The sequence below is a fragment of the Bufo bufo genome, chromosome 11 (genome assembly GCF_905171765.1).
Source record: "Bufo bufo chromosome 11, aBufBuf1.1, whole genome shotgun sequence".
Lineage (NCBI taxonomy): Eukaryota > Metazoa > Chordata > Amphibia > Anura > Bufonidae > Bufo > Bufo bufo.
Genome location: NC_053399.1, coordinates 101,273,293 through 101,300,427, shown reverse-complemented (window position 1 = coordinate 101,300,427; position 27,135 = coordinate 101,273,293). Strand labels below are relative to the sequence as shown.

At 56.5% G+C, this 27,135-nt stretch overlaps 1 protein-coding gene across 2 annotated transcripts in view; it reads right to left on the bottom strand.

Annotated features, from left to right (window-relative positions):
• The window catches only part of CELF3 (CUGBP Elav-like family member 3), a 32,872-nt gene extending 6,198 nt beyond the window's left edge, over nucleotides 1-26,674 (bottom strand). The window contains exons 1-11 of one of the 2 annotated variants that reach the window (XM_040412629.1): nucleotides 26,403-26,674; nucleotides 15,778-15,860; nucleotides 5,903-5,951; nucleotides 5,284-5,412; nucleotides 4,342-4,421; nucleotides 1,574-1,729; nucleotides 912-1,053; nucleotides 630-788; nucleotides 486-551; nucleotides 301-399; nucleotides 85-228 (exon numbers count right to left, since the gene is read on the bottom strand). In XM_040412629.1, coding sequence (XP_040268563.1) covers nucleotides 85-228; nucleotides 301-399; nucleotides 486-551; nucleotides 630-788; nucleotides 912-1,053; nucleotides 1,574-1,729; nucleotides 4,342-4,421; nucleotides 5,284-5,412; nucleotides 5,903-5,951; nucleotides 15,778-15,860; nucleotides 26,403-26,547 — 1,252 coding nt within the window. In that variant the 5' untranslated portion in view covers nucleotides 26,548-26,674. The remainder of the gene's footprint in view (nucleotides 1-84; nucleotides 229-300; nucleotides 400-485; nucleotides 552-629; nucleotides 789-911; nucleotides 1,054-1,573; nucleotides 1,730-4,341; nucleotides 4,422-5,283; nucleotides 5,413-5,902; nucleotides 5,952-15,777; nucleotides 15,861-26,402) is intronic. The other variant, XM_040412630.1, reaches the window with a different exon arrangement.
• Nucleotides 26,675-27,135: the final 461 nt, after the last annotated feature.

Genomic DNA, 27,135 nt, shown 5'->3' with positions numbered 1-27,135 from the left:
CTGCAAGGGAAGGTGAGAAACAGACATCGGAAGGAGGTGGCAGACCCTGGCGGGCAGTGGACCGGCGCCATGGCCGACACTTACCAAAACACTTGCTCTGGTTGGTGGCTCTGTCTACAAACACTTTGGCGGAGATGACGTTCCCAAACGGTAGAAACATCTGTAAGATCTCCGAGTCGGTAAATTCCTGGGGCAGGTGGTAGATGAATATGTTACAACCTTCTGGACCTGGGACAGACACAGGGAGGTTATGCTGCGGTCATGCGCACCCGGCAGCTGCGCTGGACGGGCGCCACTCACCCTCCCTCTGCTGCTGCTGCTGTGGAGGCTGCTGCGGTAACAAGGGCGGCGGCTGCGTAAATGCCGGACTCACCAGACCGTAGGCCGCGGGGTAGGCAGCTGCAGGATGGACAGACATAGGAGAGGTCATGACACCAGTGACGTGAACCCCCACAGTACTGGCTGCGCCCCCCTTTCATGCCCACCTGTATAGTGCTGCATGCCGGCGTAGGCTTGCTGCAGAGGGTCTAGCTGGGTGACCGGACTCTGAGCTGGAAGGAAAGGAAGATGAAGAGCCTGCCCTGCGGCCCCGTCCTGTGGGCCATGCAGGGCAGGGATAGAATACATACCAGTATTACCTGGGTAGGGGTGCAGGCCGTTGGTGTATATGGCCTCCGAGCTTGGCTGTACTTGGCTCTGAGAGGGCACTGCGCTGTAGCCATTAACCCCCAGCGTGGCAGGGATGGCAGATACTGGAGTGGCAGTGAGTGTAGGGGGGGTACTGGTACCTGCAGAGACCACCAAAGCATCGAGATAAGGGCCTGTAATACTCAGCTGCCCAAACCACCCCCCCCCCCAGAACACAACGGTGGTGGGAGCAGGGAAAATCCGAGGACGGCGCGGTGCCTCACCTGACGAGGACGTGATGGGCGTGGCTATGATTCCATTAGGGTTGATTGTCGCCATTTGTTGCATCTGTACAGCGGCCATTGTAGCCATGGGGTTGAGGTAAGCGCTGTGTGCGGCCACCAGGGCGGCCTGCTGCTGCATAAGCTGGGGGCCACAAGAACAGCAAGAGAGTGACACCAGCCAATCACCGAAAAGACCATGGGAGGTCACAAAGGGCGGGGAGGTCATGGGGAAGGGGCGGTCACCGGGGAAAGGGAGGTCACCGAGGGCAGGGAGGTCACAAAGGGTGGGGAGGTCACAAAGGGCACCAGGGAAGGGGAGGTCACAAAGGGTGGGGAGGTCACTGAGGGCAGGGAGGTCACAAAGGGCGGGGAGGTCACAAAGGGTGGGGAGGTCATGGGGAAGGGGCGGTCACCGGGGGCAGGGATGTCACCAGGGAAAGGGAGGTCACCAGGGAAGGGGAGGTCACTGAGGGCGGGGAGGTCACTGAGGGCAGGGAGGTCACAAAGGGCGGGGAGGTCACAAGGGAAGGGGAGGTCACAAGGGGGGAGGTCACAAGGGAAGGGGAGGTCACAAGGGAAGGGGAGGTCACCGGGGGAAGGGGAGGTCACCGGGGGAAGGGGAGGTCAGAGTTAGTCACTGAGGCTGAGAGCGCTGTATTCACCTGGTCACTTACTGCCTGGGTGTACGCGCTGTAAGCTCCAAACTGGAGGGCGATTGGACTGAACATGCCGAGCTGATTGGCCACCTGCTGCATCCTGCGGAGCCCCCGCTCCTTCTCCGTGTCCGCAAACTTCACCACCAGACTGGAGGAGGCGCCCTGCGGGAAAAGGGTATACCGACATGTTATATATACAGAGCACAGGGTATACCGACATGTTATATGTACACAGCACAGGGTATACCGACATGTTATATGTACAGAGCACAGGGTATACCGACATGTTATATGTACAGAGCACAGGGTATACCGACATGTTATATGTACAGAGCACAGGGTATACCGACATGTTATATGTACAGAGCACAGGGTATACCGACATGTTATATGTACACACAGGGTATACCGACATGTTATATGTACAGAGCACAGGGTATACAGACATGTTATATGTACAGAGCACAGGGTATACCGACATGTTATATGTACAGAGCACAGGGTATACCGACATGTTATATGTACAGAGCACAGGGTATACCGACATGTTATATGTACACAGCACAGGGTATACCGACATGTTATATGTACAGAGCACAGGGTATACAGACATGTTATATGTACACAGCACAGGGTATACCGACATGTTATATGTACAGAGCACAGGGTATACCGACATGTTATATGTACACAGCACAGGGTATACCGACATGTTATATGTACACAGCACAGGGTATACCGACATGTTATATGTACAGAGCACAGGGTATACAGACATGTTATATGTACAGAGCACAGGGTATACCGACATGTTATATGTACAGAGCACAGGGTACACCGACATGTTATATGTACAGAGCACAGGGTATACCGACATGTTATATGTACACAGCACAGGGTATACCGACATGTTATATGTACAGAGCACAGGGTATACAGACATGTTATATGTACAGAGCACAGGGTATACCGACATGTTATATGTACAGAGCACAGGGTATACCGACATGTTATATGTACACAGCACAGGGTATACAGACATGTTATATGTACAGAGCACAGGGTACACAGACATGTTATATGTACAGAGCACAGGGTACACAGACATGTTATATGTACAGAGCACAGGGTATACCGACATGTTATATGTACAGAGCACAGGGTATACCGACATGTTATATGTACAGAGCACAGGGTACACCGACATGTTATATGTACAGAGCACAGGGTAGACATGTTATATGTACACAGCACAGGGTATACGACATGTTATATGTACAGAGCACAGGGTATACGACATGTTATATGTACAGAGCACAGGGTATACCGACATGTTATATGTACAGAGCACAGGGTATACAGACATGTTATATGTACACAGCACAGGGTATACCGACATGTTATATGTACACAGCACAGGTATACCGACATGTTATATGTACAGAGCACAGGGTATACGACATGTTATATGTACACAGCACAGGGTACACCGACATGTTATATGTACACAGCACAGGGTATACCGACATGTTATATGTACAGGCACAGGGTATACGACATGTTATATGTACAGAGCACAGGGTATACAGACATGTTATATGTACAGAGCACAGGGTATACCGACATGTTATATGTACACAGCACAGGGTATACCGACATGTTATATGTACAGAGCACAGGGTATACCGACATGTTATATGTACAGAGCACAGGGTATACCGACATGTTATATGTACAGAGCACAGGGTATACCGACATGTTATATGTACAGCACAGGGTATACCGACATGTTATATGTACAGAGCACAGGGTATACCGACATGTTATATGTACACAGCACAGGGTATACAGACATGTTATATGTACAGGCACAGGGTATACCGACATGTTATATGTACAGAGCACAGGGTATACAGACATGTTATATGTACAGAGCACAGGGTACACGACATGTTATATGTACAGAGCACAGGGTACACCGACATGTTATATGTACAGAGCACAGGGTATACAGACATGTTATATGTACAGAGCACAGGGTTATACCGACATGTTATATGTACAGAGCACAGGGTATACCGACATGTTATATGTACACAGCACAGGGTATACAGACATGTTATATGTACAGAGCACAGGGTATACCGACATGTTATATGTACAGAGCACAGGGTATACAGACATGTTATATGTACAGAGCACAGGGTACACCGACATGTTATATGTACAGAGCACAGGGTATACCGACATGTTATATGTACAGAGCACAGGGTATAGACATGTTATATGTACAGAGCACAGGGTACCGACATGTTATATGTACAGAGCACAGGGTACACCGACATGTTATATGTACAGAGCACAGGGTATACAGACATGTTATATGTACAGAGCACAGGGTATACCGACATGTTATATGTACAGAGCACAGGGTACACCGACATGTTATATGTACACAGCACAGGGTACCGACATGTTATATGTACAGAGCACAGGGTACACCGACATGTTATATGTACAGAGCACAGGGTATACAGACATGTTATATATACAGAGCACAGGGTATACAGACATTATATGTACAGACACAGGGTATACCTTCCTATCTGGTACAGTGAGGAGTATACTCTCAGCTGACAGCAGCAGTCAGGGCGCACAGCTCACACTCAGCCACCAGGGGGAGCGCTCCGCTCAAAGATCCCACATGTCATGCATCATGTCATTCTGGGCTCATGTATTACCGTATAACATCGCAGAGAGCGGGGACTACTTACCGGCAGAGTCCGACTCCCGTGTAGCGTGTTTATGGCAGCCTGCGCCTCCGTGTGTGTCTGAAACTTCACAAATGCACAACCTAAGTGTGGGAGATACCACATTACTACACGACACGTCAAGACGGCACAGCAATCACAGGGGCAGTACACAGCGGAGCAGAGAGCGGCGGCGGCAACCGCCCACCTACAGGGAGCGGCGGCAACCGCCCACCTACAGGGAGCGGCGGCAACCGCCCACCTACAGGGAGCGGCGGCAACCGCCCCACCTACAGGGAGCGGCGGCAACCGCCCACCTACAGGGAGCGGCGGCAACCGCCCACCTACAGGGAGCGGCGGCAACCGCCCACCTACAGGGAGCGGCGGCAACCGCCCACCTACAGGGAGCGGCGGCAACCGCCCACCTACAGGGAGCGGGGCAACCGCCCACCTACAGGGAGCGGGGCAACCGCCCACCTACAGGGAGCGGCGGCAACCGCCCACCTACAGGGAGCGGGGCAACCGCCCACCTACAGGGAGCGGCGGCAACCGCCCACCTACAGGGAGCGGCGGCAACCGCCCACCTACAGGGAGCGGCGGCAACCGCCCACCTACAGGGAGCGGGGCAACCGCCCACCTACAGGGAGCGGCGGCAACCGCCCACCTACAGGGAGCGGGGCAACGCCCACCTACAGGGAGCGGCGGCAGGCGCCCACCTACAGGGAGCGGGGCAACCGCCCACCTACAGGGAGCGGCGGCAACCGCCCACCTACAGGGAGCGGGGGCAACCGCCCACCTACAGGGAGCGGCGGCAACCGCCCACCTACAGGGAGCGGCGGCAACCGCCCACCTACAGGGAGCGGCGGCAACCGCCCACCTACAGGGAGCGGCGGCAACCGCCCACCTACAGGGAGCGGCGGCAGGCGCACAGCGACAGGCCCACGTGTATGGGCACCACATCAGTACCTTTGCTTGTTCCATCTGGACCCCGGAGAACCGTACATTCATCAATATTTCCAAAAGGTTCAAACATTCGGCGAACATCCTCGTCTGTTTGCTGCTTCCCCAACATCCCCACAAACAGCTTGCGATCTTCTGTGTGGAAAAAGAGGAGATGAGAATAATGGACGGGCAGAGGCGTACAGAGCGCCGAGCAGAGGCGTACAGAGCGCCGAGCAGAGGCGTACAGAGCGCCGAGCAGAGGCGTACAGAGCGCCGAGCAGAGGCGTACACAGCGCCGAGCGAGGCGTACAGAGCGCCGAGCAGAGGCGTACAGAGCGCCGAGCAGAGGCGTACAGAGCGCCGAGCAGAGGCGTACACAGCGCCGAGCAGAGGCGTACACAGCGCCGAGCAGAGGCGTACAGGTGTGAATGGGCACATATGATTAGTGCACTCGGGCACTGCCAGATGGGCGGCTGAGAAGCGCCCGCCATGTGACTGAGAACCGCACGGCGATTACCACTGGACACTGAATGACCAGTCAGTACACCGCCGCAGTTTGCGGTTGTGTAGTTCTTGCCCGCACAGAGGACGCGTCTCAGCCCCTTCAATGCCTCCTTGTAGTTTTGCAGCAGGCGCCTCGTACCTCCTCGGCTCTCGCTGTCTGCAGGTTTCACCTGAATTGGTCGATTCATCTAGAAAAAATAAATAAATGAGAAAACAATTAATACTTCACATAAATTCAGTTATATATGATACAATATCTACGTGTCCGTGCTATCAAACTGTCAGCGTACGAGGCGTCAGCGTCATTGTATTATTACACAGCGCACGAGGCGTCACGGGGCGTCAGCGTCATTGTATTATTACACAGCGCACGAGGCGTCACGGGGCGTCAGCGTCATTGTATTATTACACAGCGCACGAGGCGTCAGCGTCATTGTATTATTACACAGCGCACGAGGCGTCAGCGTCATTGTATTATTACACAGCGCACGAGGCGTCACGGGGCGTCAGCGTCATTGTATTATTACACAGCGCACGAGGCGTCAGCGTCATTGTATTATTACACAGCGCACGAGGCGTCAGCGCATGAGGCGTCAGCGCATGAGGCGTCACGGGGCGTCAGCGCATGAGGCGTCACGGGGCGTCAGCGCATGAGGCGTCACGGGGCGTCAGCGTCATTGTATTATTACACAGCGCACGAGGCGTCAGACGTCCATTGTATTAGTTACACAGCGCACGAGAGCGTCATGCGCATGAGAGCGTCACGGGGCGTCCAGCGCATGAGGCGTCACGGGGGCGTCAGCGTCATGTATTATTACACAGCGCACGAGGCGTCACGGGGCGTCAGCGTCATCTGTATCATATTACACAGCGCGACAGGCAGTCAGCGTCATTGTAGTTATTACACAGCAGCACGATGGCGATCAGCATCATTGTATGTATAACACCAGCGCACGACGGCGTCAGCGTCATTGTATTATCTTCACAGGCGCACGAGGCTCAGCGTCAATCGTATTATTACACAGCGCACGAGGCGTCAGCGTCATTAGTATTATTAAACAGCGCACGAGGCGTCAGCCGCATTGAGGGCTCACGGGGCGGTCAGCGACATGACAGGCGATCCACGGGGCGACAGCGTCATTGTATTTATTCACAGCGCTCGAGGCGTCACGGGGCGTCAGCGTCATTGTAATTATTACACAGCGCACGAGGCGTCAGCGTCATTGTATTATTACACAGCGCACGAGGCGTCAGCGTCATTGTATTATTACACAGCGCATGAGGCGTCACGGGGCGTCAGCGTCATTGTATTATTACACAGCGCACGAGGCGTCAGCGCATGAGGCGTCACGGGGCGTCAGCGCATGAGGCGTCACGGGGCGTCAGCGTCATTGTATTATTACACAGCGCACGAGGCGTCAGCGTCATTGTATTATTACACAGCGCATGAGGCGTCACGGGGCGTCAGCGTCATTGTATTATTACACAGCGCACGAGGCGTCAGCGTCATTGTATTATTACACAGCGCACGAGGCGTCACGGGGCGTCAGCGTCATTGTATTATTACACAGCGCACGAGGCGTCACGGGGCGTCAGCGTCATTGTATTATTACACAGCGCACGAGGCGTCAGCGCATGAGGCGTCACGGGGCGTCAGCGCATGAGGCGTCACGGGGCGTCAGCGTCATTGTATTATTACACAGCGCACGAGGCGTCAGCGCATGAGGTGTCACGGGGCGTCAGCGTCATTGTATTATTACACAGCGCACGAGGCGTCAGCGCATGAGGCGTCACGGGGCGTCAGCGCATGAGGCGTCACGGGGCGTCAGCGCATGAGGCGTCACGGGGCGTCAGCGTCATTGTATTATCACGAGGCGTCACGGGGCGTCAGCGCATGAGGCGTCACGGGGCGTCAGCGCATGAGGCGTCACGGGGCGTCAGCGCATGAGGCGTCACGGGGCGTCAGCGCATGAGGCGTCACGGGGCGTCAGCGCATGAGGCGTCACGGGGCGTCAGCGCATGAGGCGTCACGGGGCGTCAGCGCATGAGGCGTCACGGGGCGTCAGCGCATGAGGCGTCACGGGGCGTCAGCGCATGAGGCGTCACGGGGCGTCAGCGCATGAGGCGTCACGGGGCGTCAGCGCATGAGGCGTCACGGGGCGTCAGCGCATGAGGCGTCACGGGGCGTCAGCGCATGAGGCGTCACGGGGCGTCAGCGCATGAGGCGTCACGGGGCGTCAGCGCATGAGGCGTCACGGGGCGTCAGCGCATGAGGCGTCACGGGGCGTCAGCGCATGAGGCGTCACGGGGCGTCAGCGCATGAGGCGTCACGGGGCGTCAGCGCATGAGGCGTCAGTGTGTCGGTAACTTGTAAATTAACCTCTCGCACTTCTGCTATTTCTGTCTGTGTAATTTACACTCAGAACACCAAGCGCTGTCACAGGAGATGTAATTAGCGGCTGCCCCTCCCCCAGCAGAACCTCTCCTACTTCCCATCAGATGAGGAGGGTAATGCCGCCACATACGTTCCACATGGTCACCCCAGCCCTCCATAAACCTACACGCTCAGCTATTCCATAGGGGGAGATACTGGAGGCTCCTCATCTATAGAAGTGCAGTGGGCAATCCTCACCCTGGGCAGACTCTGCCCCCTTCTCACTAGAGCCCCCTATAGCACCCATCACAGCTGTGCCGCCCACACGTCAGACTCTGCCCCCTTCTCACTAGAGCCCCCTATAGCACCCATCACAGCTGTGCCGCCCACACGTCAGACTCTGCCCCCTTCTCACTAGAGCCCCCTATAGCACCCATCACAGCTGTGCCGCCCACACGTCAGACTCTGCCCCCTTCTCACTAGAGCCCCCTATAGCACCCATCACAGCTGTGCCGCCCACACGTCAGACTCTGCCCCCTTCTCACTAGAGCCCCCTATAGCACCCATCACAGCTGTGCCGCCCACACGTCAGACTCTGCTCCCTTCTCACTAGAGCCCCCTATAGCACCCATCACAGCTGTGCCGCCCACACGTCAGACTCTGCCCCCTTCTCACTAGAGCCCCCTATAGCACCCATCACAGCTGTGCCGCCCACACGTCAGACTCTGCCCCCTTCTCACTAGAGCCCCCTATAGCACCCATCACAGCTGTGCCGCCCACACGTCAGACTCTGCCCCCTTCTCACTAGAGCCCCCTATAGCACCCATCACAGCTGTGCCGCCCACACGTCAGACTCTGCCCCTTCTCACTAGAGCCCCCTATAGCACCCATCACAGCTGTGCCGCCCACACGTCAGACTCTGCCCCTTCTCACTAGAGCCCCCTATAGCACCCATCACAGCTGTGCCGCCCACACGTCAGACTCTGCCCCCTTCTCACTAGAGCCCCCTATAGCACCCATCACAGCTGTGCCGCCCACACGTCAGACTCTGCCCCCTTCTCACTAGAGCCCCCTATAGCACCCATCACAGCTGTGCCGCCCACACGTCAGACTCTGCCCCTTCTCACTAGAGCCCCCTAATAGCACCAATCACAGCTGTGCCGCCCACACGTCAGACTCTGCCCCTTCTCACTAGAGCCCCCTATAGCACCCATCACAAGCTGTGCCGCCCACACGTCAGACTCTGCCCCCCTTACTCACTAGAGCCCCCTATAGCACCCATCACACGCTGTGCCGCCCACCGTCAGACTCTGCCCCCTTCTCACTAGAGCCCCCTATAGCACCCATCACAGCTGTGCCGCCCACACGTCAGACTCTGCCCCCTTCTCACTAGAGCCCCCTATAGCACCCATCACAGCTGTGCCGCCCACACGTCAGACTCTGCTCCCTTCTCACTAGAGCCCCCTATAGCACCCATCACAGCTGTGCCGCCCACACGTCAGACTCTGCCCCCTTCTCTCTAGAGCCCCCTATAGCACCCATCACAGCTGTGCCGCCCACACGTCAGACTCTGCCCCCTTCTCACTAGAGCCCCTATAGCACCCATCACAGCTGTGCCGCCCACACGTCAGACTCTGCCCCCTTCTCACTAGACCCCCTATAGCACCCATCACAGCTGTGCCCCCACACGTCAGACTCTGCCCCCTTCTCACTAGAGCTCCCTATAGCACCCATCACAGCTGTGCCGCCCACACGTCAGACTCTGCCCCCTTCTCACTAGAGCCCCCTATAGCACCCATCACAGCGGTGCCGCCCACACGTCAGACTCTGCTCCTGGACTCGGTTCTGTAATGTGCTGGACCAGCCTCTCCATGTGCCTGCACTGGGCGATGGCTCCTGAGGGCACGGAGAGGCTGTGTGCCTGCACTGGGCGATGGCTCCTGAGGGCACGGAGAGGCTGTGTGCCTGCACTGGGCGATGGCTCCTGAGGGCACGGAGAGGCTGTGTGCCTGCACTGGGCGATGGCTCCTGAGGGCACGGAGAGGCTGTGTGCCTGTACTGGGCGATGGCTCCTGAGGGCACGGAGAGGCTGTGTGCCTGCACTGGGCGATGGCTCCTGAGGGCACGGAGAGGCTGTGTGCCTGCACTGGGCGATGGCTCCTGAGGGCACGGAGAGGCTGTGTGCCTGCACTGGGCGATGGCTCCTGAGGGCCTGGAGAGGCTGTGTGCCTGCACTGGGCGATGGCTCCTGAGGGCACGGAGAGGCTGTGTGCCTGCACTGGGCGATGGCTCCTGAGGGCACGGAGAGGCTGTGTGCCTGCACTGGGCGATGGCTCCTGAGGGCACGGAGAGGCTGTGTGCCTGCACTGGGCGATGGCTCCTGAGGGCACGGAGAGGCTGTGTGCCTGCACTGGGCGATGGCTCCTGAGGGCACGGAGAGGCTGTGTGCCTGCACTGGGCGATGGCTCCTGAGGGCACGGAGAGGCTGTGTGCCTGCACTGGGCGATGGCTCCTGAGGGCACGGAGAGGCTGTGTGCCTGCACTGGGCGATGGCTCCTGAGGGCACGGAGAAGCTGTGTGCCTGCACTGGGCGATGGCTCCTGAGGGCACGGAGAGGCTGTGTGCCTGCACTGGGCGATGGCTCCTGAGGGCACGGAGAGGCTGTGTGCCTGCACTGGGCGATGGCTCCTGAGGGCACGGAGAGGCTGTGTGCCTGCACTGGGCGATGGCTCCTGAGGGCACGGAGAGGCTGTGTGCCTGCACTGGGCGATGGCTCCTGAGGGCACGGAGAGGCTGTGTGCCTGCACTGGGCGATGGCTCCTGAGGGCACGGAGAGGCTGTGTGCCTGCACTGGGCGATGGCTCCTGAGGGCACGGAGAGGCTGTGTGCCTGCACTGGGCGATGGCTCCTGAGGGCACGGAGAAGCTGTGTGCCTGCACTGGGCGATGGCTCCTGAGGGCACGGAGAGGCTGTGTGCCTGCACTGGGCGATGGCTCCTGAGGGCACGGAGAGGCTGTGTGCCTGCACTGGGCGATGGCTCCTGAGGGCACGGAGAGGCTGTGTGCCTGCACTGGGCGATGGCTCCTGAGGGCACGGAGAGGCTGTGTGCCTGCACTGGGCGATGGCTCCTGAGGGCACGGAGAGGCTGTGTGCCTGCACTGGGCGATGGCTCCTGAGGGCACGGAGAGGCTGTGTGCCTGCACTGGGCGATGGCTCCTGAGGGCACGGAGAGGCTGTGTGCCTGCACTGGGCGATGGCTCCTGAGGGCACGGAGAGGCTGTGTGCCTGCACTGGGCGATGGCTCCTGAGGGCACGGAGAGGCTGTGTGCCTGCACTGGGCGATGGCTCCTGAGGGCACGGAGAGGCTGTGTGCCTGCACTGGGCGATGGCTCCTGAGGGCACGGAGAGGCTGTGGGCCTGCACTGGGCGATGGCTCCTGAGGGCACGGAGAGGCTGTGTGCCTGCACTGGGCGATGGCTCCTGAGGGCACGGAGGCGCTGTGTGCCTGCACTGGGCGATGGCTCCTGAGGGCACGGAGAGGCTGTGTGCCTGCACTGGGCGATGGCTCCTGAGGGCACGGAGAGGCTGTGTGCCTGCACTGGGGCGATGGCTCCTGAGGGCACGGAGAGGCTGTGTGCCTGCCACTGGGCGATGGCTCCTGAGGGCACAGCCTCTCCTTGCCCTCAGGAGCCATCGCCCAGGACAGAGGAAATTCTCCACACTGCCACCACCTCAGGACAGGAGGTTGTAGAGGGGTATGGCTCTGTTAGGAAGGGGGGGTGGGTTGTAGGGCGGCATGCCTCTGGCAGGACAGGGGTGTAGGGCGGCACGCCTCTGGCAGGACAGGGGTAGTAGGGCGGCACGCCTCTGGCAGGACAGGGGTGTAGGGCGGCATGCCTCTGGCAGGACAGGGGTTGTAGGGCGGCATGCCTCTGGCAGGACAGGGGTGTAGGGCGGCATGCCTCTGGCAGGACAGGGGTGTAGGGCGGCATGCCTCTGGCAGGACAGGGGTGTTAGGGCGGCATGCCTCTGGCAGGACAGGGGTGTAGGGCGGCATGCCTCTGGCAGGACAGGGGTTGTAGGGCGGCATGCCTTCTGGCAGGACAGGGGTGTAGGGCGGCATGCCTCTGGCAGGACAGGGTTGTAGGGCGGCATGCCTCTGGCAGGACAGGGGTGTAGGGCGGCATGCCTCTGGCAGGACAGGGGTGTAGGGCGGCATGCCTCTGGCAGGACAGGGGTGTAGGGCGGCATGCCCTCTACTGAGGGGGACAAGTCTCTAGCAGGTTCAATTTTAAGGTGGCATGGGTTTACGGGTGTACGGGAAGGGCTACAGAACTCTGTTGCCGTTTTTGTCTCCAGCAGTCATGGGGTTAACTGGTGGTCCTGAGGCTGCAAGATAACTTGTTGCCATGGCAGCCAGTTCTCTATTCATTCCATGCTGTTGCTAGGAGACCAATGTTACCCCCAGCAATGGGTTCTGTGCTGAAGACGTGTCATGACAAGGGTGGCCGCCGGCCCGGGGGGTGGGGGGATGAATTTGGGTCTGGATCGCTCCGTCTTCTGGTCTCATCGCCTGAAACGTACAGAGACTGTCCAGGCACATCATTCACAGAGCCAGATGCTCGGTAACTATGGAAACCTGGATCACGTTCCCTAAGCAACCACCCACTCACTCCGATTTATCCGTAAGGTTGCCAGGTAACCACAGTGACATCATCAGTTCTCCATGTAAACAATGGAAGGATGGATATTAGAACGGAGGCTTGATGTGTGTACTGCAGACGATGACGGGGGCAGCACCAGGGGGGTCCTCTGATGACATCATCTGCTGTCTCCTTGTCTTCACACCGACCATGTCCCGGGGAGGTGAGGGGCCCCTGACAGGATTGGCCTGTAGATCAGAAGGCAGCTGTGTGCCGATTCCTCCTCTAATCGCCCGCACCAAATCCTAGAGCCCCCGCTAATCCCGGGATTATCCAATCAGGTCGTAATCCCCCGCAGCCCAGGGATTACCAGACCCAGGGCACACAGAGCAGCCCGCTGCCGACATCATCCTGCCCGGTGATGTCACTGGCTATGGCATCATCAGGACTCTATAGAGTGTTCCGGAAGAATCCTGGAATTCACGCTCCTGTCTCTTAGAGCAGCAGGTTGCTAAGCAACAGATTGTGCTTCACCGCCAAACACACGGAGCCAAATATAGTACGGCGCTACCGGCACACGGACCGGGGACCCGCTGCTGACACATGGAGCGGCGAGGCTGGAGGCACAGGTGGTCCGCTCCGCCCCCTGCCGTCAATCAGATGGCACGACATGACTGCAGACCACAGCACTGGGCACACACCGCTACAGGCGAAGCCACCAGACCACAGAGACACCCCACCGCCACACTGACCGGACACGAGGGTGCACCCCGAGTGTGAGAGGACAAGAGACACGTTACAGGAGGGGCGCCAGGAAGAGAGCGGGGGTGGGCATGAAGAGAGAGCGAGGGGCCTCCATGAAGAGAGAAGGGGCGGGCATGAAGAGAGAGCGAGGGGCCTCCATGAAGAGAGAAGGGGCGGGCATGAAGAGAGAGCGAGGGGCCTCCATGAAGAGAGAGCGCGGGTGGGCATGAAGAGAGAGCGCGAGGGGCCTCCATGAAGAGAGAGCGAGGGCCTCCATGAAGAGAGAAGGGGTGGGCATGAAGAAAGAGCGCGAGGGGCCTCCATGAAGAGAGAGCGGGGGGTGGGCATGAAGAGAGAGCGCGAGGGGCCTCATGAAGAGAGAAGGGGCGGGCATGAAGAGAGAGCGAGGGGCCTCCATGAAGAGAGCGGGGGTGGGCATGAAGAGAGAGCGCGAGGGGCCTCCATAAAGAGAGAGCGCGAGGGGCCTCCATGAAGAGAGAGCGGGGGTGGGCATGAAGAGAGAGCGCGAGGGGCCTCCATGAAGAGAGAAGGGGCGGGCATGAAGAGAGAGCGAGGGGCCTCCATGAAGAGAGCAGGGGTGGGCATGAAGAGAGAGCGCGAGGGGCCTCCATGAAGAGAGGAGCGGGGGTGGGCATGAAGAGAGAGCGCGAGGGGCCTCCATGAAGAGAGAAGGGGCGGGCATGAAGAGAGAGCGAGGGGCCTCCATGAAGAGAGCGGGGGTGGGCATGAAGAGAGAGCGCGAGGGGCCTCCAGGAAGAGAGAGCGGGGAATGGGCATGAAGAGAGAGCGAGGGGCCTCCATGAAGAGAGCGGGGGGTGGGCATGAAGAGAGAGCGCGAGGGGCCTCCATGAAGAGAGAGCGGGGGTGGGCATGAAGAGAGAAGGGGCGGGCATGAAGAGAGAGCGCGAGGGGGCCTCCATGAAGAGAGAGCGGGGGTGGGCATGAAGAGAGCGCGAGGGGCCTCCATGAAGAGAGAGCGGGGGTGGGCATGAAGAGAGAGCGCGAGGGGCCTCCATGAAGAGAGAGCGGGGGTGGGCATGAAGAGAGAGCGCGAGGGGCCTCCATGAAGAGAGAGCGGGGGTGGGCATGAAGAGAGAGCGCGAGGGGCCTCCATGAAGAGAGAGCGGGGGTGGGCATGAAGAGAGAGCGCGAGGGGCCTCCATGAAGAGAGAGCGGGGGTGGGCATGAAGAGAGAGCGCGAGGGGCCTCCATGAAGAGAGAGCGGGGGTGGGCATGAAGAGAGAGCGCGAGGGGCCTCCATGAAGAGAGAGCGGGGGGTGGGGCATGAAGAGAGAGCGCGAGGGGCCTCCATGAAGAGAGAGCGGGGGGTGGGCATGAAGAGAGAGCGCGAGGGGCCTCCATGAAGAGAGAGCGGGGGTGGGCATGAAGAGAGAGCGCGAGGGGCCTCCATGAAGAGAGAGCGGGGGTGGGCATGAAGAGAGAGCGCGAGGGGCCTCCATGAAGAGAGAGCGGGGGTGGGCATGAAGAGAGAGCGCGAGGGGCCTCCATGAAGAGAGAGCGGGGTGGGCATGAAGAGAGAGCGCAAGGGGCCTCCATGAAGAGAGAGCGAGGGCCCTAATGAAGAGAGAGCGAGGGCCCTAATGAAGAGAGAGCGAGGGGCCTCCATGAAGAGAGCGGGGGTGGGCATGAAGAGAGAGCGAGGGGCTGCCATGAAGAGAGCGGGGAGTGGGCATGAAGAAAGCAAAGGGGGGTGCGGCCATAAGAGAGAGAGCGAGGGGCTTCCATGAAGAGAGCGGGGGTGGGCATGAATAGAGAGCGAGGGGCCTACATGAAGACAGCGGGGGTGGGCATGAATAGAGAGCGAGGGGCCTACATGAAGACAGCGGGGGTGGGCATGAAGAAAGCAAAGGTGGTGGTGGTGGGGGGCATGCTGTCGATGATTGCGAAAGTCCCTGCCAGTATTTCTCACAGCTGAGGGCTGGTTACAATGTAAGAGTGCAGACAATCCTTTGGACTCCAGACTGAGACACTGATGGCCGAGCTGGATACAAGAGTACCAAACCCTCAGCTGTGTGCACGATGCTCATATTATACTGCAGACCATCACTGACCACTTATCCCTGCTACAACTCTGCAGAGCATTGCTCCCCCCTCACCAGACGCCCGACTCCCCCGGCGCTCACACTTCCACCATCTATTTATACTCTGCATTTTGATGCCACGTGTAACCCTTCACCTGCCACACTGGTGCTGCTAATGGTGGGCACTTACCCCGGGCAGGGTCTTCTGCTCATGGAGGGCGCTCTGGGCTTTTAGTGCTGACTCCCTGGCACAGTATGTTAAGAAGGCGCATCCTGCAAGACACAAAGAGAAGAATTACTTACAGGAGGAGCGGTACTGTGCACCGTCCATACACACAGGAGGAGCGGTACTGTGCACCGTCCACACACACAGGAGGAGCGGGTACTGTGCGCCGTCCACACACAGGAGGAGCGGTACTGTGGCGCCGTCCACACACACAGAAGGAGCGGTACTGTGCACCGTCCACAAACACACAGGAGGAGCGGTACTGTTGCACGTCCACACACACCACAGGAGGAGCGGTACAAGTTCTGTCTCGTTAGCCATAATCACATCTCAGACATTATTCTGACTTTTGCAGCTTCATTTGGCCTCATTTATATACAGTAATTATACTGATTCTTTTCTTAGGGGGGAGACTGCGCCCTAATTACACCAGACTCCCCCTGGACCCTCATCCCAGTCATAGTCAAGATCAGAAAATCACTAAATGTGCAGCAGGGAAAACCCACATAGGACCAGTGACTGCAAACTACTGCCCCCTGATATCAGCCACTGGACGGAGGACGACTGTAGGACAGAATACAGTCTATTGCCCCCTGTTATCAGCCATTTCAGGGGAGAGGATGACTGTAGGACAGGAGAATACAGTCTATTGCTCCCTGTTATCAGCCATTTCAGGGGACGAGGATGACTGTAGGACAGGAGAATACAGTCTATTGCCCCTGTTATCAGCCATTTCAGGGAGAGGATGACTGTAGGACAGGAGAATACAGTCTATTGCCCCCTGTTATCAGCCATTTCAGGGGAGAGGGATGACTGTAGGACAGGAGAATACAGTCTATTGCCTCCTGTTATCAGACATTTCAGGGAGAGGATGACTGTAGGACAGGAGAATACAGTCTATTGCCCCCTGTTATCAGCCATTTCAGGGAGAGGATGACTGTAGGACAGGAGAATACAGTCTATTGCCACCTGTTATCAGCCATTTCAGGGGAGAGGATGACTGTAGGACAGGAGAATACAGTCTATTGCCCCTGTTATCAGCCATTTCAGGGGAGAGGATGACCGTAAGACAGGAGAATACAGTCTATTGCCCCTGTTATCAGCCATTTCAGGGGAGAGGATGACTGTAGGACAGGAGAATACAGTCTATTGTCCCCTGTTATCAGCCATTTCAGGGGAGAGGATGACTGTAGGACAGGAGAATACAGTCTATTGCCCCTGTTATCAGACATTTCAGGGGAGAGGATGACTGTAGGACAGGAGGAATACAGTCTATTGCCCCCTGTTATCAGCCATTTCAGGGGAGAGGATGACTGTAGGACAGGAGAATACAGTCTATTGCCACCTGTTATCAGCCATTTCAGGGGAGAGGATGACTGTAGGACAGGAGAATACAGTCTATTGCCCCTGTTATCAGCCATTTCAGGGGAGAGGATGACTGTAGGACAGGAGAATACAGTCTATTGCCCCTGTTATCAGCCATTTCAGGGGAGAGGATGACTGTAGGACAGGAGAATACAGTCTATTGCCTCCTGTTATCAGCCATTTCAGGGGAAGAGGATGACTGTAGGACAGAAGGAATACAGTCTATTGCTCCCTGTTATCAGCCATTTCAGAGGAGAGGATGACTGTAGGACAGGAGAATACAGTCTATTGCCCCTGTTATCAGCCATTTCAGGGGAGAGGATGACTGTAGGACAGGAGAATACAGTCTATTGCCCCTGTTATCAGCCATTTCAGGGGAGAGGATGACTGTAGGACAGGAGAATACAGTCTATTGCTCCCTGTTATCAGCAATTTCAGGGGAGAGGATGACTGTAGGACAGGAGAATACAGTCTATTGCCTCCTGTTATCAGCCATTTCAGGGGAGAGGATGACTGTAGGACAGCAGAATACAGTCTATTGCCCCCTGTTATCAGCCATTTCAGGGGAGAGGATGACTGTAGGACAGGAGAATACAGTCTATTGCCCCCTGTTATCAGCCATTTCAGGGGAGAGGATGACTGTAGGACAGGAGAATACAGTCTATTGCCCCTGTTATCAGCCATTTCAGGGGAGAGGATGACTGTAGGACAGGAGAATACAGTCTATTGCTCCCTGTTATCAGCCATTTCAGAGGAGAGGATGACTGTAGGACAGGAGAATACAGTCTATTGACCCCTGTTATTAGCCATTTCAGGGGAGAGGATGACTGTAGGACAGGAGAATACAGTCTATTGCCTCCTGTTATCAGCCATTTCAGGGGAGAGGATGACTGTAGGACAGGAGAATACAGTCTATTGTCCCCTGTTATCAGCCATTTCAGGGGGGAGGATGACTGTAGGACAGGAGAATACAGTCTATTGCTCCCTGTTATCAGCCATTTCAGGGAGAGGATGACTGTAGGACAGGAGAATACAGTCTATTGCCCCTGTTATCAGCCATTTCAGAGGAGAGGATGACTGTAGGACAGGAGAATACAGTCTATTGCCCCCTGTTATCAGCCATTTCAGGGAGAGGATGACTGTAGGACAGGAGAATACAGTCTATTGCCCCCTGTTATCAGCCATTTCAGGGGAGAGGATGACTGTAGGACAGGAGAATACAATCTATTGCCCCCTGTTATCAGCCATTTCAGAGGAGAGGATGACTGTAGGACAGGAGAATACAGTCTATTGCCCCTGTTATCAGCCATTTCAGAGGAGAGGATGACTGTAGGACAGGAGAATACAGTCTATTGCCCCCTGTTATCAGCCATTTCAGGGAGAGGATGACTGTAGGACAGGAGAATACAGTCTATTGCCCCCTGTTTTCAGCCATTTCAGGGGAGAGGATGACTGTAGGACAGGAGAATACAATCTATTGCCCCCTGTTATCAGCCATTTCAGAGGAGAGGATGACTGTAGGACAGGAGAATACAGTCTATTGCCCCTGTTATCAGCCATTTCAGGGGAGAGGATGACTGTAGGACAGGAGAATACAGTCTATTGCCCCCTGTTATCAGCCATTTCATGGGAGAGGATGACTGTAGGACAGGAGAATACAGTCTATTGCCCCCTGTTATCACCCATTTTCAGAGGAGAGGATGACTGTAGGACAGGAGAATACAGTCTATTGCCCCCTGTTATCAGCCATTTCAGGGGAGAGGATGACTGTAGGACAGGAGAATACAATCTATTGCCGCCTGTTATTAGCCATTTCAGGGGAGAGGATGACTGTAGGACAGGAGAATACAATCTATTGCCGCCTGTTATCAGCCATTTCAGGGGAGAGGATGACTGTAGGACAGGAGAATACAGTCTATTGCCGCCTGTTATCAGCCATTTCAGGGGAGAGGATGACTGTAGGACAGGAGAATACAGTCTATTGCCCCCTGATATCAGCCACTAGAGAGGACGACTGTAGGACAGGAGAATACAGTCTATTGCCGCCTGTTATCAGCCATTTCAGGGGAGAGGATGACTGTAGGACAGGAGAATACAGTCTATTGCCGCCTGTTATCAGCCATTTCAGGGGAGAGGATGACTGTAGGACAGGAGAATACAGTCTATTGCTCCCTGTTATCAGCCATTTCAGGAGAGAGGATGACTGTAGGACAGGAGAATACAATCTATTGCCGCCTGTTATCAGCCATTTCAGGCCGGGGTGATGTACACGCTGTGTAGACATCTCCCTGCCCTCCATGATCACTACTTTATGTGACATATCTCACACATAATTCCCAGAATGCGGTTACTGGCCCTTTAAGAATAATATCAGTCCATGCGTTTGGTCGGACGGCTAGACATAGAAATCATTGATCATTGATCTGTATGGATCTTCCATGGACATTGCCGCAGCCAGAGCGTTCCTGTAAGTACCCGCCAGTGACCGCCCTCTGTCTACAAACCTGATATCAGCTCCTCCCACTACAATTATTTGGGGTTCTTACAGGTATTAAGAGGGTGAAGGGCTCCGCAGGGTCCTGGGGTTGACACTGACGTGCCGCCATAGCCGCCAGGCAAACCTTGGTGTGAGAAACTGGTAAAAGGGTCCGTTTTCCAATGGCCTCCACCAAGCACTGTATGATGGCATTGTTTGGCTATTACATGGAGGTATTATTTATGTACTGTATGGTAGTATTACTTTTAGAGTGTATGAGAGCACTATGTGGGTACTGCATGGTGGTATTATACATGCACCTTATGGCAGTGTATGAGAGTATTATGTGGACTCTGCATTGCATGGCGGTTTTATACATCTGCCCTAGTGGTTGCTTTGTGGCTTCTCAGCTCCCAGCATGCCCTGCGCTAGATCCTCATGATGGGTACTGCTGCCAGTCAACTGCCCACCGTGTGCAACAGTCACACTGTAAAGACCACCGGCCGCCATCAGTCACACTGCACAGACCACCGGCCGCCATCAGTCACACTGCACAGACCACCGGCCGCCATCAGTCACACTGCACAGACCACCGGCCGCCATCATACAGTCACACTGCACAGACCACCGGCCGCCATCAGTCACACTGCACAGACCACCGGCCACCATCATACAGTCACACTGCACAGACCACCGGCCACCATCATACAGTCACACTGCACAGACCACCGGCCGCCATCAGTCACACTGCACAGACCACCGGCCGCCATCAGTCACACTGCACAGACCACCGGCCACCATCATACAGTCACACTGCACAGACCACCGGCCACCATCAGTCACACTGCACAGACCACCGGCCACCATCATACAGTCACACTGCACAGACCACCGGCCGCCATCAGTCACACTGCACAGACCACCGGCCACCATCATACAGTCACACTGCACAGACCACCATCATACAGTCACACTGCACAGACCACCGGCCGCCATCAGTCACACTGCACAGACCACCATCATACAGTCACACTGCACAGACCACCGGCCACCATCATACAGTCACACTGCACAGACCACCGGCCACCATCATACAGTCACACTGCACAGACCACCAGCCACCATCATACAGTCACACTGCACAGACCACCGGCCGCCATCAGTCACACTGCACAGACCACCGGCCACCATCATACAGTCACACTGCACAGACCACCGGCCACCATCATACAGTCACACTGCACAGACCACCGGCCGCCATTAGTCACACTGCACAGACCACCGGCCACCATCATACAGTCACACTGCACAGACCACCGGCCACCATCAGTCACACTGCACAGACCACCGGCCGCCATCAGTCACACTGCACAGACCACCGGCCACCATCATACAGTCACACTGCACAGACCACCGGCCGCCATCAGTCACACTGCACAGACCACCGGCCACCATCATACAGTCACACTGCAGAGGCCACCGGCCGCCATCATAGTCACAGTGTACAGACCACCGGCCGCCATCATACAGTCACACTGCAGAGACCACCGGGCACCATCATACAGTCACACTGCACAGACCACCATCATACAGTCACACTGCACAGACCACCATCATACAGTCCACACTGCACAGACCACCATCCCATCATACAGTCACACTGCACAGACCACCATCATACAGTCACACTGCACAGACCACCATCATACAGTCACACTGCACAGACCACCATCATACAGTCACACTGCACAGACCACCATCATACAGTCACACTGCACAGACCTAATATACCTCTGTAACCCCCAACCCACAGACAATGGGCAGCTTCTGGGACCCCCTAGGACCCTCACTGCACATGACTGGACTGCAGGCCCCTCCCCTTCCCCACACCCCGCCCCCTTTTCTAGACCAGGCGTGAGCGGAGAAAAGTCACCGATTGCGGAGCAATTAACCTCCGCGCTGCAATCAGCAACAGATAGACACCAAAAAGTAGCATCTCTGTGCCCTCGCTCTGTAAGACCCCCGATCTGGAGGGCCCTCAGAGCCCCTCCATACGTATGTGCCCCCCTGTATACCTTCTCCATGATCTACAGGTACCACCTGATTAGACTGTCAGCTCTGGGGACGAGGCCTCCTGTTCAGTGATTGATCTGCTTCCATGACGCTCAAATAAATCCCCAAGAAATCCAATTACAGGATCAGCTGAGCCCCGGAAAGTGAGATCTCTCCCAGACTAATCCGATAACACCACCTGTAGTGCCAGAGCCCGGGAGGACTACAAGTCCCAGCTCCAACATGTCTGTCTAGGGACACAAAGACTCTGGACAAAGGAGCTTACAATCCGTAGGTAAATAGCAACTTGCAGCCATCTGAACCCAAGAGCTTACAATCTAGAGATCTACTGTACAGGGGAGCTTACAACCTAGAGATCTACTGTACAGGGGAGCTTACAACCTAGAGATCTACTGTACAGGGGAGCTTACAACCTAGAGATCTACTGTACAGAGGAGCTTACAACCTAGAGATCTACTGTACAGAGGAGCATACAACCTAGAGATCTACTATACAGAGGAGCATACAACCTAGAGATCTACTGTACAGAGGAGCATACAACCTAGAGATCTACTGTACAGGGGAGCTTACAACCTAGAGATCTACTGTACAGAGGAGCATACAACCTAGAGATCTACTGTACAGAGGAGCATACAACCTAGAGATCTACTGTACAGAGGAGCATACAACCTAGAGATCTACTGTACAGAGGAGCATACAACCTAGAGATCTACTGTACAGAGGAGCTTACAACCTAGAGATCTACTGTACAGGGGAGCTTACAACCTAGAGATCTACTGTACAGAGGAGCTTACAACCTAGAGATCCACTGTACAGGGGAGCTTACAACCTAGAGATCTACTATACAGAGGAGCTTACAACCTAGAGATCTACTGTACAGGGGAGCTTACAACCTAGAGATCTACTGTACAGAGGAGCTTACAACCTAGAGATCTACTGTACAGGGGAGCTTACAACCTAGAGATCTACTGTACAGGGGAGCTTACAACCTAGAGATCTACTGTACAGAGGAGCTTACAACCTAGAGATCTACTGTACAGGGGAGCTTACAACCTAGAGATCTACTGTACAGAGGAGCTTACAACCTAGAGATCTACTGTACAGAGGAGCTTACAACCTAGAGATCTACTGTACAGAGGAGCATACAACCTAGAGATCTACTATACAGAGGAGCTTACAACCTAGAGATCTACTGTACAGAGGAGCTTACAACAACCTAGAGATCTACTGTACAGAGGAGCATACAACCACCTAGAGATCTTCTGTACAGAGGAGCATACAACCTAGAGATCTACTGTACAGGGGAGCTTACAACCTAGAGATCTACTGTACAGAGGAGCTTACAACCTAGAGATCTACTGTACAGAGGAGCATACAACCTAGAGATCTACTGTACAGAGGAGCTTACAACCTAGAGATCTACTGTACAGAGGAGCTTACAACCTAGAGATCTACTGTACAGAGGAGCTTACAACCTAGAGATCTACTGTACAGAGGAGCATACAACCTAGAGATCTACTATACAGAGGAGCTTACAACCTAGAGATCTACTGTACAGAGGAGCTTACAACCTAGAGATCTACTGTACAGAGGAGCTTACAACAACCTAGAGATCTACTGTACAGAGGAGCATACAACCACCTAGAGATCTTCTGTACAGAGGAGCATACAACCTAGAGATCTACTGTACAGGGAGCTTACAACCTAGAGATCTACTGTACAGAGGAGCTTACAACCTAGAGATCTACTGTACAGAGGAGCATACAACCTAGAGATCTACTGTACAGAGGAGCTTACAACCTAGAGATCTACTGTACAGAGGAGCTTACAACCTAGAGATCTACTGTACAGGGGAGCTTACAACCTAGAGATCTACTATACAGAGGAGCTTACAACCTAGAGATCTACTGTACAGAGGAGCATACAACCTAGAGATCTACTGTACAGAGGAGCATACAACCTAGAGATCTACTGTACAGGGGAGCTTACAACCTAGAGATCTACTATACAGAGGAGCATACAACCTAGAGATCTACTGTACAGAGGAGCTTACAACCTAGAGATCTACTGTACAGGGGAGCTTACAACCTAGAGATCTACTATACAGAGGAGCATACAACCTAGAGATCTACTGTACAGAGGAGCATACAACCTAGAGATCTACTGTACAGAGGAGCATACAACCTAGAGATCTACTGTATAGTACCCGGAGAAGTTTACAGTCAGCTGATATAATGAAGGCCCCCAACTCCCATCCTGACCCCCGGAGCTTACACTCTATGGATCCTGCGACTCCCACCCCGGCTGAGATTGTTAACCAGCGCCGGTTTATTAGGTCCCCCCCCCCCCTCCGCCATCTGTCACAGCGGCCGTCCCCTCCCCCAGCCTCCATCTATCAGGAGCCCTGGAACCACAATGTCATCCTGCCCATTGTTGTGTGCCCGGGCCCCGTCCTTTGTCTGCCCCCGTCCCCCTGCAGCCTCCGCTCCTGGTTGTCAGCCTCCCTTTGTTACTCTGCTTCACCTTGGCTCCTCTCCTCATCTCTTCCTGAATCTATGGAGGGGCCACGGGGCTCCCGGGGGATCCTCTTATCACCACCTGACAGAAACAGCTTGACACAGGCCCCCACAACTGCTATGTAACTTCACCTCTCCCCCACGGTGATTTGTTCCTCCTTCCCTCCTCCTGGTATTTATCTGTGCACCCCATGCTGTTTTGTCCCTCTATTTCTCCTCCGGTCACTTGCTGTGTGCACCCCTTTCCCGTCTCCTGTCACTCACCTCTGTGTAACCCATGCTGACTTGCTCCGTGCATCCCCCCAACCCTCCTTTCCTCCTCCTGTCACTTCCCTAACCCTGTACAATCCTCTTGGCAGTCCTGTGCACCCCTCCTTCTGGCAGTCCTGTGCACCCCTTCCTTCCCTCTTCCGGGCAGTCCTGTGCACCCCTTCCTTCCCTCCTCCTGGCAGTCCTGTGCACCCCTCCTTCCCTCCTCCTGGCAGTCCTGTGCACCCCTTCCTTCCCTCCTCCTGGCAGTCCTGTGCACCCCTTCCTTCCCTCCTCCTGGCAGTCCTGTGCACCCCTCCTTCTGGCAGTCCTGTGCACCCCTTCCTTCCCTCCTCCTGGCAGTCCTGTGCACCCCTCCTTCCCTCCTCCTGGCAGTCCTGTGCACCCCTCCTTCCCTCCTCCTGGCAGTCCTGTGCACCCCTCCTCCTGGCAGTCCTGTGCACCCCTCCTTCCCTCCTCCTGGCAGTCCTGTGCACCCCTCCTTCCCTCCTCCTGGCAGTCCTGTGCACCCCTCCTTCTGGCAGTCCTGTGCACCCCTTCCTTCCCTCTTCCAGGCAGTCCTGTGCACCCCTCCTTCCCGCCTCCTGGCAGTCCTGTGCACCCCTCCTTCCATCCTCCTGGCAGTCCTGTGCAAACCTCCTTCCATCCTCCTGGCAGTCCTGTGCACCCCTCCATCCCTCCTCCTGGCAGTCCTGTGCACCCCTCCATCCCTCCTCCTGGCAGTCCTGTGCACCCCTCCATCCCTCCTCCTGGCAGTCCTGTGCACCCCTCCATCCCTCCTCCTGGCAGTCCTGTGCACCCCTCCATCCCTCCTCCTGGCAGTCCTGTGCACCCCTCCTTCCCTCCTCCTGGCAGTCCTGTGCACCCCTCCATCCCTCCTCCTGGCAGTCCTGTGCACCCCTCCATCCCTCCTCCTGGCAGTCCTGTGTACCCCTCCTTCCCGGAAGTCCTGTGCACCCCTCCATCCCTCCTCCTGGCAGTCCTGTGTACCCCTCCTTCCCGGAAGTCCTGTGCACCCCTCCATCCCTCCTCCTGGCAGTCCTGTGCACCCCTCCTTCCCTCCTCCTGGCAGTCCTGTGCACCCCTCCATCCCTCCTCCTGGCAGTCCTGTGCACCCCTCCTTCCCTCCTCCTGGCAGTCCTGTGCACCACTCTACCCATCCTCCTGGCAGTCCTGTGCACCCCTCCTTCTGGCAGTCCTGTGCACCCCTCCTTCTGGCAGTCCTGTGCACCCCTCCTTCCCTCCTCCTGGCAGTCCTGTGCACCCCTCCTTCTGGCAGTCCTGTGCACCCCTCCTTCCCTCCTCCTGGCAGTCCTGTGCACCCCTCCTCCTGGCAGTCCTGTGCACCCCTCCTCCTGGCAGTCCTGTGCACCCCTCCTCCTGGCAGTCCTGTGCACCCCTCCTCCTGGCAGTCCTGTGCACCCCTCCTCCTGGCAGTCCTGTGCACCCCTCCTCCTGGCAGTCCTGTGCACCCCTCCTTCTGGCAGTCCTGTGCACCCCTCCTCCTGGCAGTCCTGTGCACCCCTCCTTCCCTCCTCCTGGCAGTCCTGTGCACCCCTCCTTCCCTCCTCCTGGCAGTCCTGTGCACCCCTCCTTCCCTCCTCCTGGCAGTCCTGTGCACCCCTCCTTCCCTCCTCCTGGCAGTCCTGTGCACCCCTCCTCCTGGCAGTCCTGTGCACCCCTCCTTCCCTCCTCCTGGCAGTCCTGTGCACCCCTCCTTCCCTCCTCCTGGCAGTCCTGTGCACCCCTCCTTCCCTCCTCCTGGCAGTCCTGTGCACCCCTTCCTTCCCTCCTCCTGGCAGTCCTGTGCACCCCTCCTTCTGGCAGTCCTGTGCACCCCTCCTTCCCTCCTCCTGGCAGTCCTGTCCACCCCTCCTCCTGGCACTTACCTTTGTGCACCCCAGTAAATTTGTCTTTGATGACGGTAAGTTCATAGATTTTCCCGAACTGCTCGAAGATGGGCTTCAGGTCCTTCTCCTCCAGGTTGCGGGGTATCTGCCCAATGAAAAGTTTAATGGCATCCGGTTCCTTCATTGGGGCGAGCTGGGCAGAGGGAAGGGGCGCAGAAGGCACTTCAGCCCGAAGAAGCGGTGTGTGGCAGGTGTGGCCCGGAGGCTGGCGCTGTGGGGCCCCTGTCAGGAGCTGCTCCCGCCTCACACGATCTCCGGCTCTGACTCCGAAGCTTTTCTTTCCTAACAATTATCGCCCTCCCTGAGCCCGCCCCGCCTGAGGTGAGTGACGTCACACCAGGGGCCGGGGAGAAAGAGCCGAGCCCGCCAACCAGCGTGCAACAGGGGGCTCCCCAGCCTGCCGCCTGGACTCGGCCGGAGAATTCAGGACTGACCGCAGCCCTGGGGCTCTTCAGCTGGGAGGGCAGAGACGACTGGGCTCTTACTAGAGGGGCCCTGTACACCTGCCGGGGGGGAACCACTGCTCCTGCTGCCGAGGACGACACTTTGCAGACGCTCCCTGCCTCAGCCATTGTTCTGACGCTCTCCTTGGTGCTGAACCACTCAGCCTGGGGGAGGGGACGGGGGGCAAGGTGTGTGACCGGGGGTTCGGGGCGGTCCTAGCGCCGGGGTCTACCTGACAGTGCAAGAGCCCCCCCGAGTGTGCTGGAGG